The sequence below is a fragment of the Cynoglossus semilaevis genome, chromosome 16 (genome assembly GCF_000523025.1).
Source record: "Cynoglossus semilaevis isolate Cse_v1.0 chromosome 16, Cse_v1.0, whole genome shotgun sequence".
Lineage (NCBI taxonomy): Eukaryota > Metazoa > Chordata > Actinopteri > Pleuronectiformes > Cynoglossidae > Cynoglossus > Cynoglossus semilaevis.
Genome location: NC_024322.1, coordinates 12,796,857 through 12,808,542, shown reverse-complemented (window position 1 = coordinate 12,808,542; position 11,686 = coordinate 12,796,857). Strand labels below are relative to the sequence as shown.

Sequence of the window (11,686 nt, the reverse complement as noted above, 5' to 3'; positions counted from 1 at the left end):
AACTCACCGAATTATAATCTGCTTTAATCTCCAACGTCTACTGCCTCCTAAGGTCCCCGGGCCACTGACGACAGAGATCGAATTGAAGAAAATGGAGAAGAAACGGGCTCAGAAGGCTTTGAAAAAACAACGAGAGAAGGAGCAGAAGGAGGAGAAGAGGAAAGAAGAGCAGGAGGCGGAGGAAAAGAAGAGGTTTGCATCTCTGAGTGATCGTGAAAAGGTGAGGAAAAGGAAAAGACTATTATCGACTATATCGTCTCACTGTTTGTAAACATAAAGGCAGGTGTTATGTACTGATGGTTCAGTCAAGGTTGCTGGTACAAAAATAATGCCTTAGATCAAAATCTGTAAATGGTCAGATTTTGTTCTGATACTAGGATTGAATCAAACAAAAGTTCAAGACCTTGTTGTGTCTCCCTAGACCGCCCCAAGGGTCTCGCACCCTATGTTGAAGACTAAGTTAATAAATAATTCATCCCTGTATGGACTGCTGGCTCTGGTCTAGAAATTGTTATTGTCACAATTTTTGGAGGTGTACAGTTCTTGATCTATGGGTTTCACAGGAGTCAACATCCTCAAATGTCTCATTACTGCCACCTTCTGGGTCTATTTTTATCTACATTCGTGCAGACAAACATGCTTGTGATTTTCAACATTTGCTCCTTTTTTTTTTTACCAGAGAATTCTGGTATCAAAGAGATCAATGGAGCAAGTATCTGCATCAGGAGGCAGCCTCTCTAATGTGCAGTAAGAAAAACACAAATGCTACTCTCTGTGATCCAATTGTTATTTACAAATTCAACTAAATCCTCTGTGGTTTGTCTTGGTTTCTCGTCACCAGGAGGTGCTGGTCGTGTGGAGAGTCTTTGCTCGGCAAGGTCCCATTTCATTACTCTGAGTTTTCTTTCTGCACACCGCGTTGTGTCCAAGCACATCGGAAGGTAAACGCACCTCCGGGCAAGAGCTAACCTCCTATGATAGTTTCTACCTCATGAGAACAAACCTGTTGACTGTGGGCTGCTCTGTGACCACACTGCCAAATAGATCTTCTAGGGCTGCTGGACGTCAGCCATCTGTCAATGGAAGGTACACATCAGAATCAGGTCAGGTGATGTGTAACAGAACTTATCAATATTACTTTTATAAAATAATACACCAACAAAGAGTGATTTAATGTAAGGTTTCATGAAGAGGACCTCTAACCTGTTATGATGACATTGGTTGAAAGTATGGCTTTCTTGGCAACCCTGTCTCCAACACCAGGAAGTCAATAATATTAACAGTTGCTACAGCTGAACCGTTGCAGCAGATTTGATAACAGAGTCGAGCTGACTGACAATGCACAAGAAGCTGCCTTAAATTAAAAAAAAGTTTTGATGAGTCAGATGTACCGCGATGGTTTTACTTGATAAGGACAAACCGACTGTAGATATAAAACAATGGATGTTTGAAAGTCTTTGTATTTCATTTTCAAATGTCTGCTGTTTTACATCGAGGTCTTTGATTCGATAGACTGTGTACACATTTCCCTCAGTAATCACTCAAACAACAAACAGTATTGTACTGCAGAACTTGACTCCAGCACTGTTTTGACTCATAGTTTTGAAGTTAAAAACCTGCAATAAGGTGGTGAAAACTATTCTTAGAAATGCATTCACAAGTGTAAACAAATCATATGATCCATTTAAAATAAGCCTGAAAAAACAAATTATGCTTAAAATGAGTCATGAACTCACAGTAAAATACTGTATATTTTTGTTTTCCAATATTAAAAAGGTGAAACACTGAATTTCCTCCTATATCCCACAGGGCCAACCAGGGGTAAGGTATGTGAAAGGGGCATCTTCTTGTAAAAACATCATCTTTTTAAAGTGCTGTTCGTTGTCACACATGCAGTGCAGTACCAAGCATGACTTCCTCCTGGTCTGTTGAATTGATTTGGTTGCAGTCACATATTTGTGCGTGTTTTGTTACGATCGACCAGCTCTGACATCAAGCTGAGGCCGATCGCTGAAGATAACTTCTAGATCTGCCGGTGCTCCCTCCAGCTCCAGCACTGTGATGTTGTTGGCTGTTGTCGCACTGAGTATTGGTCCAGGGACATACAGAGTCTGCTGAGGGCCCCTGACTGGCCAGTAACGTCCCAGGTTTACTCCATTGATCCAAACCTGACCCTAATAACACAGACATGAACATCAGACAGGACAGAGTTTGTTTTTTAATTTCCTGCTATTTCCAGTTACCTTTGTCCATCCATTGAACCTGATGAAGGTGTCCAGTGTTAAGCCGTTGGGTGGGAGTGTTCCCATGTAGAAGGCAGGTCCAGCTGAGGCTTTTCTCTGGGAGCTGAGGGTCTGCGGACAGTGAGGCCACCCTCTGGTGATGGCTCCATCAATGTCCAGAGAGTAGATCTTCCAACCAGTCAGTGTGTCTTTGCCCAGGTACAGGTTGTTTACCAGGCCCTGCCGTAAACACACCCTTGTTAAATAGCAGATTATGATCTACTTATTTTTATTTATATATTTATTTTGGCATTATACTGTATGTATTTGGCTATATTCTTCATTTATCCTTAACTAATGGAAGTACTTCTACTTATTATATTGTCATGTTATCTTTGGTGATACCTTGTGATCATTGATTCTGGTGCCAAAGTTAACTCTGCCCATGTTCTCCACAAGGATGTCCAGAGTGTCCCCCTGCTGTCCTGTGATTTTTAATACTAGGTCTTTGTCTCTCTCCATCAGGCCCTGGTAAATCTGAGACAAACACACACACGCGATAATCAGCAAGAATATTTACATCGACCAAAAAGATAATCAGCAAGAATATTTACATCGACCGAAAAGACAAAGACTTGAAATTTCACATTACAAACGATTACAACGTTTGTAATGTGAAATTTCAAGTTTTTGTATTTCACATTACAAACGTTGTAATCAGGTGTGTTGTTGTTTCCTTCAAATGTGACCTGAAAACCACAGTGAACGGACAACAATAGTTCATTGTAAAGCCTTTACCCCATTGACGGACACATATGCTCGGTCATGAACACCATTCAGTGGAGAGATGAGGGGTGTGGGCGCAGAGAGGTCCCTGGGCAGCGTGGTCCGATACAGCATGTACCCATAGTACTGACAAACAAAAGACAGACAGGTTGGACACAAGTGTCTGGAACTTCTACTGTCAGGGTCTAATCCAGCCACATTCAGTGTTGGTCATTACATAAATGGATTATCATACATTTAGACATGTTTTCTGTCACAATAAAATTAAATATATACATTTAGACATGTTTTCTGTCACAAAAAAATAATATAATAATACTAAAAAAATATATTTTTATTTATAAAATTTGAACTGCTCCCAATGTATTACGTAATAATCAATAGGTAAGGTAATCAATACCACTCTACATAATACAGAAAAAACAATGCCAATGTGTGGCATTATGTTATTTGTTGTTGTAAATGGGCTTTTTTTTAGAGCTTGTAGCAGTGGCTCCTCCTGTAGGTGGCACCCTAAGCAGCCTTCTTTGCCTGGCTCTGTGTTAATTTATTCCCTGACCCACTGTCCCTGAGGGACATCGTACCTGTTTCATGTCTTCAAATGTCTGTGGATACTGAGACGTGACTGGACCCAGGGGTGAAATGCTATTTAACACATCGTTGACGTCACCCACCTGTAGGAACACCACACCATGAAACACACCTTCAACACAGTCTAATGTGGACGCCGTCAGCTTTAAATGTCCACAGTTATTACCCTTTTCAGGCACACAATTCCGTAGGCGAACTTGTCGGTGGCTGGTGGCATGGGTCCAGCAGGAACATCTCTGAACTGCAGAGGAAGTAACTGTAATAGTGAGTAACAAGTATTTTGCAATGTATCAGATTACAGTTTGAGTGAGAAATACCATTTTAATGACATCTCTGATGGCCAGCAGTTTGTCCGTGGGGTCTCCGGCCTCAGACAGCGGGGCGTCGTAATCGTAACTTGTCACAACTGGGTTGTAACTACGTTCATGATCAGCACCTGAGACATTTGGGAGGTAAATTGTACGATTAAAAAAAAAAACCCATGTCAATTACATGAACATGAAATAGTTGTAGTCCACAGGTCGCCACCTGCCGACCGCAGCCAGGAACTATTAATGAAAATGTCTAGCTGTATACTTACCATTCCAGTAGCCAAAGTTTGTGCCTCCCTCAAACATGTACCTAACAAAAGAGATTTTTAAAAAAATATTAATTGTTAAAAGTGCATTAAATTCTGTAAATATAAAAATGAATGGGTAGAGACATACATGTTGACATTAGCTCCCATGGCGAGCATCTCTGTGAGTACACTGCTGACCTTCAGAGTATCGACCACAGCGTGTTGATCTCCCCAGTGGTCCAACCAGCCAGTGTAGAACTCTGAGTTCACCTGTCGAACCTTACAAGTTTAGGTGGATGGACAGTTAAAAAAAAAAGACTAATGAAGCAGGTCACCCACCAGGGGGCCGTGAGGTTCAAACTTCCTCTGCCGCCTGAACGCTGTAGTGACATTAGTGTCTGAACAACAGAAAGAAATTGAGATAACCGTTAATTATTGTTCATTATGAACAATTTAAGATAATGCTACATCCTGAACAGACCTGTGCCGAAGTCCACCGTGGCATACAAGCCGTTCAGCGAGCCACATGTCATCTCCCTGTCTGTGTTTCCATCAGTGGTGAACAGCAGCGTTTCTCCTCCGAGGTAGAAGCGAAACAGAGTCCGCAGGTGACGCATGTAGTTGTAGTCACAGGCGAAGTAGCTCCCATATTCGTTCTCCACCTGCACACTGATGATGTTTCCGTTGTTGATATAAAGCCAGCGTTTGATTTTGGGGAGGAGGACATAGAACCACTTGTCAACTGCCTGCAGGTATTCTAGAAAGGAAAACACATGTAGTTTAGTACTAGTACTTAAAAACTGACAATATACACAAAAATACATTGGCATGAGGTTTTATAAATACCTTGATCTGAAGAGCGGAGTATCATGGTTGATTTCTGAAGTAACCACGCTGGCAACCCACCCTGCAAAAAAGTTTTGAAAAAATGAAGCTATAAAAAATAGAAATTTAAGCAGCTCACTCCTATGTATGAGAATCCACTTAAGTAGATTTATTAAATGAAAGTGGTAAACTCTACTGCGGCACTACCACTTCTACATTTATTCGACTGATCTTCTAATAAGCCGTTTCATATAAATGTATATAAATGTATTTTTTTATCAATACTAACGTGTACTGTCATAGAATAAGAACGTTAATACCATTTCCCATTCAGCACAAATGTACGGTCCTGGTCGTAAAATGACCAGCAGACCAGTCTGATTGGCCAGATCCAAGAAATGCTCCAAATCGCGGTCCCCAGTGAACTTCTGGATGCCTGGAATGGTTTCATGGTAGTTCCAGGGCACATACCTGTGGAGAGGGATTTAAAAAAAATTTAATTCATAAAGTAGTGCATAAACATGCATAAATATCCTCATTTGAGCTTACACTTGGATGGCATTAAGGCCGGCCATGAACATCTTGGTGAGCCTGTCTTTCCAGTACTGTGGAGGGATTCTGGAGTAGTGAATGCTGCCGGAGATGAACTGAAATGGCTTCCCATCTTTGAGGAAACAGTCGTTTTTATAGTCGATGGAGAATGATCTTTTTCCATTTATCTGCAATAGAAAACACACCGGTGACACTGACGACTAATATTTACAAATTTATATACCAATTTTAAATAAATAATAATAAAAACAAAGAAAATAAAAGATAAAATAAAAAATCGAATAAAAGAAAAAGAATCGAACATAGCGCAATAGGGATTTTTCGTTTTATTCTAATATTTATTCTAATATTACGTAATTACTCATGTAATTAGTCACCAGTCACTTGTGTAATTTTAGCGCAGTTCTCCAAATACTTTATTTTATATGGTGAAAAATATAACGCCAAATACAAACTAGCGTCTAACCACTGGACAGAATCATTTAAACTCTATTTTTATAATCTTACCAGGTTTGGACTGAGAGACAAACCAACCAAGATGACGCAGAGTGACACACAGACGGCCATCTTCAATCACTTCTCAATTTTCCGTCTCTTCCTTTTTAGCTTTAACCTAAAACTACTTCATTTGTTTTGCAGCTCTCACTCCTGTGTTCATGTGTTCAATGGTTGAATCACATGACCAGAACTGTCACGTGTTTATGACTGGGAGCGCCGCCTGGTCCTAAACCCCGCCACATTCGGATTATGAGGCTTACGGGATTTCGCGACATCTAGTGTTGGACTTGTGTATCGGCAGGGATTTCCCACACCAAACGTTTTCTGTCTGCGCCTGTGAGCGCCTTTTGTCTGCGCCTGTGAGGAGGGATTTCCCACACCAATCGTTTTCTGCCACTTTTGTCTGCGCCTGTGAGCAGTTGCGATCCTAGCATATTTGACATCCTGCGGCCAAAAAAAAAAAAAAAAGAAAATCCACCAACTAATTAATCCAATAAATCATCATCAAATGCGACAAACCTCTAGCTAGCCTTTGGTTAATAAGATTCAAATTTTTAATTTAATTTTAATAATTATACCAGTATGGTCTGCATGACGGTGAAAAACTGCAATAATGGCAGTTTCCTTAAAAGGACACTAGGTGGCACTTCAACACTATGTTTGTGAAAATACCTAGATGTACACATCAAAACTGAAAAAACGAAACGAAAAGTTTGTATTTTGACCAAATGGCTTAAAGTCAAATAACCGTAATGCTCAAAAAGTAAAAATTTCTTTTAAAAAAGTACTCTAAAGTACTCTGTAATGTATGTGTACCAGTGAAATTGTTCTTTATCTGAATAGTAAATATGTCACCCGGATGGTAACCATGCATAGATCACTAAATTTACCCTGTGCAAACTTGAATTCTCTTTGTACACACGAACATCGACCCATATATATTAGATATTTTGGCAGGGTGCCTCCTGTGGTTACAGAGGGTAGAGCAGATGATCTTAGTCTTAAAAATAACAGTTGATCTTAGCCTGTCACATCAACTTGGGTTTATAATAACATCACTGTCTTCGTCCTTCACACTCTCACACACACTTCCACTCAGCCTTTTGTTCACTGTAGTATTTCCTGCTACTAGATAGAGTAATTTCATTTCCGCTGCCGCCTCTTCCTCCATCAGTCTCCATCTTTAAGAAGACTGGAAGCTCTCAGTGGCTAATGGCAGCCGATTCTGACCACTGATAGGACAGTGCTGGGCCTGTGGATCATTAGGCCCCTGTCAGACACATTTAATTGTCCTGGGAATGAGAAGAGGAAAGACACACACAGGCTTGTAATTTGGTTTTTTGAGTGTGATAGTGCTGGAGTAGATCGTATCAGAATCCTCTCTTTGAAGTCTCTGAGGCTTGGAGAAAATGGATGTGGAAACCTCAAGAATCCCTTTGACTAATGTACCAGAGACGGCACCACTTACTGAGACACGAGCGCTGCAGTGGATGTCTACATCAGAGTTAGTTCATTGGACGTTGAATTCCCGTCTTCATCTTTGGACAACAAGCTTCCTTTCTAAAAAAGGAGCTCAACGGAAAGCTAATTGGGAAGTGATGTTGGGCTAAATGGCGATGAAATGTATTAATGCAACAAATGAGGCTGAGAACCAATCAGAGCTGAGTTTGTAGAAAATAAACCATAGACAGTATGAAGCCAGGAGCGGGAATAGAAATAACACACCGTTGTTCACTTTTTAAATGACAGTGTAACCCTACAGACTGGGGCCGGCCTGCACTGATTGGCTGGGTCTGCCCCTCACGTGACGGGAGACTGAAAAACACTTGCCCTTGGGTCGGGCGTCACCTCTATGAAGTCATCTCCCCAGAGTCTGTAATTAGATTGAACCGTCCCTTCTGCTGCCCCCCCTTCCCCCCCCCACTTCCCCCTAAATAAGCCGTCTTTTGTTGCCTCTGGTGGAGGCAGGTGTATTCAGATTAACCCCTGCCCCCACCCACTCAAAGTACAGTACATTTCCAACCGCACTCCACCGATTCCAACTCATCTGCATCACAAAAACCTCCTGAACTGGTCATAATGATCCAGATTTCCACTGTAAACTAATCACTCTTTTATTCTTCAGGGGATTAAAGTATTGTATTTGCCTTTTTTTTAATTAGCAAACAGGCTGTGAAGATGACGCATACTGTATATGCTCACAGAATGTAGTCAGGAGAGGTGGTGAGGCATCAACCTGACAGTAAGCAGTGTGAGTTAAAACATTTATTGGTTTATCCTCTTCAGCTTCATCCTTCTTCAAGGTCAAAGAGAAAACTGGCTCCAAGAAGAAGTCCTGACCTGGATGAATGAGAATCTTCACGGACATCCTAGACCAGAGGCCTCAAAGTCCAGGCCTGGCCCTTCCCTTCTGATTTTATTTTATTTTATTTTTATATTTATAGCTGTCATGTCTGGCCACTAAAAAGTGAAAAAAAAAAGTTCAAGTCAAGTACAAGTATTTTGTAGTACAGAAAAAATATACGTTCATTTTTACAATAGTCTGTTGCTGATGTGGCACAGATTCCAGGTTGGGTTGCATCTGAAAGGGCATCAAGTGTTAAAAACTCCATCTTTCTGTGCAGACTACTGCAGTGGCCTCACCTGATGAAGGGAGGAGTCATGGTAGTATCAGTTACCGTGGCGATCCGTGCTTCTCTCAGCTGAATCACATGATAGAAGTGAGTGATTCTGTAGAATTCCCTGCATGTCTCTGTGTCACTGTTTTTCCCATGCTCTCAGCGTTCAGTGACTCACTGCAGGATAACAATGTTAGCCGAGTCCTGAGAAACCACGCAGACCATCACATCAATGTGATTAAATATAAACAATAAACAAAACCATTCCTCCAGCATGACATCAGTCCACCGAGCCGTTGGCTCTCACTGAATGACAAAACTCAGCATTTCTTCTTACAACATTCCCAGCTGCCTACAGGAGATGGGAACAGATACTGAGCGTAAACACAGTGTGTGGGAGCAACGTAAGCAAACAGGAAGTTGACAATGCTGGGGAGCGGGGGGGGGAAGGGGGGGGTGTATGTGAGCTGGCAGTCTCTCTCCCCCATTCTTTAGGAAGGCATGATAGGTATTTGGGAGTTGGAGTACATCTGAGGGGGAATGTTTGGGTTCAGATATACTGAGAAATCCTACTGCCTACATCTGAGGGCAACATGGTTCAAGTTATGGAGACACTCAGTTTGTGACGCTAATAACCATGATTCATGTCCTTAATGTGTTTTTCTCCTTTTAGTTCAATTAATTTATTCCACAAAGGCCTGATCTCTCTGAGTTTATTACTGTCTCTGCTCAGACTGTGTTTGTTTTACTGACAGTCCTGACACCTGATTGGTTCACAGCTCGTGTCCAGAGACTTCAAATGTCCATTCATTAGTTGTCTGTGATATATATATATATATATACAGTATGTGTTCATACAGGGCCTCGGAACACAACGACTGCCCGGGACCTCAAACCCACAGGGGGCAGTGAGGAAACAATTTGAAGACAATTTAAGGAGAACTTTGTTAAATTGTATGTTGCTGATGTACCGGGCTGTTGTGATGACACTGTAACTAGAGACCAGATGCTGTTGGCAGCCTCGTAATTTAAGAGCAGAGGTTTGGGGTTCCGTGAAGATCACTCCAGGCCCTTTATGGTCTGGGTTTTCCTCTAAGTCATTTCCTACAATTTAAAGGTTTTGTTCTAATAGTGAGAAAGTTTAGTAAACTAAACTAGCATACATTTTCACATTACTCAATTTATTATAAAATAATCTATCAATAAATCCAAAAGATTAAGGCCAATATTGGAAGTGCGTTTGCCACAAGATAATTAAGATTTAGCCCAGAAATAGCTACAAGTTAGGAGACATTAGCAATGTTGCTAACAGTAGAAGGCTAAAAGACCGTTAGCAGTTGGTCATAAAAAGATTTTGCTTTTTTGTATTAAACTAAGCTGCATGTTACATGTGCCAAATTGGCCCTGGGACCAGATGTTGGACACACTTACTATATGGTACAAAAACAGTAATGTTCAGGTTCAGTGAAACTGGACTCCACCCAATCATTAGATGATATTTTATTCCTGGCGTCTCCATTAGATTTACAGAACCGTTCCCAGTCAGAGTCCAGACGAAGGTGTGACTAATGCCCTCAGCTGCTGACAGCTCCACTCTGTGGTGCCGTGACATCGACCACATGATTCAATGAGTGCGCCACCAGGACGTGTCATCGAGTGTTTTTATACAATAATGCGACGCCTCCAGTGACGGTGATCCATTTAAAATTGAATCTGCTCCGTTCTAGGTGCCGTTTTTGTCCGAGTGTTTACCTTCTGTACCTCCCACCCGTCCGTCCGTCAGTGTCATTCAATCAGATGAACAGCTGAATCTGTCGCTCTCTTCTCCAGCTCCTCCTCCTCCTCCTGCTCTTATTTAAAGGTGTGTTACCACTGCAGAACACTAGGGATTCTTGTTGGTGTCATAAACTCATTCATTCAAACATTTTTATTTTATTTCCACTGTAAAGAAAATATAATGATGTTGATCAACCTGTGGCCTGTGGGACAAAACTGGGGCAGAACTGACAGCATAGATCTTACTGGGTTTTTTTTTCCTGAAACCTTTCTTGCTACAACTGTCTTTTATCAAAAGGATTCAATTTCTGGGGAATTACTCTCTGCTTTTAATCATTCATTAAACACAGACACGCAGAAGTATTTTAGTAATGCGCCACTAGAGCTGGGAGGTTTTCCGGTGCTTACTCAACATCAGTCCTGCCAAATAACTGCAAACCCTCAGATTAAAAATGTGAGCCTTTAACCACTTATCCACATTGTTATCTGAGGAACAGGAAATGCACTTTTTTGGGCCTAATATTTGAAATATGACTTCTGTTCTTCACCAGAGATATGAACAACGAACACATAACAATGATAGAAAACTGAAATAAGAAAACATTTCAGAAACAAAGAAAATGTCCCAGTGTTTCTAAAACACTTCATCAGCCTGGAAACGTCAGTGGATGAAATGGAAATGAAATGGACATTTCCTGTCCCCACCTGGTTGTGAGGAACAGGGAACTGGAGGATCTCCTTCTGACCCGAGTGACTTTCAGGTCACTCCTGTCGTGACACGTGATCATTTGCCCATCACATGTCATCAGATGTTTATCTAAGAGAGCCGAAGGGTCACCTGACCCCAGCTGAAGTAAGTCGGCGGACCTTTTAAACGGTCTGAGGTTTATCTCTAAATCTCTGTCTGTCTGTCTGTCCTTGTCCATGCCTGAGGACAGAGGTGGTCCAGTGGTCTGGTGCCTTAAGGGTCTCTCAGAGGCAGTAAGTTGGTTTGGGTCACCGGGGAAGTGTCAACCTCTCTCAGTTGTCACTGTGTGAGAATGGGCCACGCCCTGGACAGTTGGCCAGCCCATCAAAGGGTCACATAAACAGACGACCAGTCAAACTCTCACACTCACACTCGGTTGTTCCCATACTACTTTTTAATGATTCAATGCAATACACGTAGTGTTATTTGTCTTCTAGCCGATACTGAGTACCAGTACCAATACAGTACTTTTTTATGTTGGCTTTCAGTAATTATGCAACAAATTGACCTC

The 11,686-nt window shown here is 41.5% G+C and overlaps 2 protein-coding genes across 2 annotated transcripts in view; one reads left to right on the top strand and one right to left on the bottom strand.

The window, feature by feature from the left end:
- ankzf1 (ankyrin repeat and zinc finger peptidyl tRNA hydrolase 1) overlaps positions 1-1,789 on the top strand; it is an 8,984-nt gene extending 7,195 nt beyond the window's left edge. The window contains exon 16 of the mRNA XM_025063651.1: positions 842-1,789. Within this exon, the coding sequence (XP_024919419.1) occupies positions 842-968 (127 nt within the window). The 3' untranslated portion in view covers positions 969-1,789. The remainder of the gene's footprint in view (positions 1-841) is intronic.
- On the bottom strand, positions 1,443-6,335 carry glb1l (galactosidase, beta 1-like). The gene is made up of 15 exons (XM_008328757.3): positions 6,043-6,335; positions 5,533-5,702; positions 5,304-5,454; positions 5,005-5,065; positions 4,640-4,915; positions 4,498-4,556; positions 4,307-4,428; positions 4,180-4,220; positions 3,917-4,035; positions 3,766-3,840; positions 3,593-3,682; positions 3,021-3,134; positions 2,628-2,759; positions 2,244-2,462; positions 1,443-2,174 (listed from the first exon to the last, which is right to left on the bottom strand). Exons 1-15 carry the CDS (start codon positions 6,100-6,102, stop codon positions 1,971-1,973), a joined length of 1,893 nt encoding a protein of 630 aa, XP_008326979.1. The 5' UTR covers positions 6,103-6,335; the 3' UTR covers positions 1,443-1,970.
- Between the last annotated feature and the right edge of the window lie 5,351 nt (positions 6,336-11,686).

Excerpts from the sequence above, each read along its gene's own strand:
- glb1l (XM_008328757.3), bottom strand. The coding sequence starts at position 6,102 with ATGGCCGTCTGTGTGTCACTCTGCGTCATCTTGGTTGGTTTGTCTCTC. Across the intron at positions 4,429-4,497 it reads TTGAACCTCACGGCCCCCTG|GTGAACTCAGAGTTCTACAC; the intron begins GTGGGTGACCTG and ends AAGGTTCGACAG. Across the intron at positions 3,683-3,765 it reads GAATTGTGTGCCTGAAAAGG|GTGGGTGACGTCAACGATGT; the intron begins GTAATAACTGTG and ends GTGTTCCTACAG.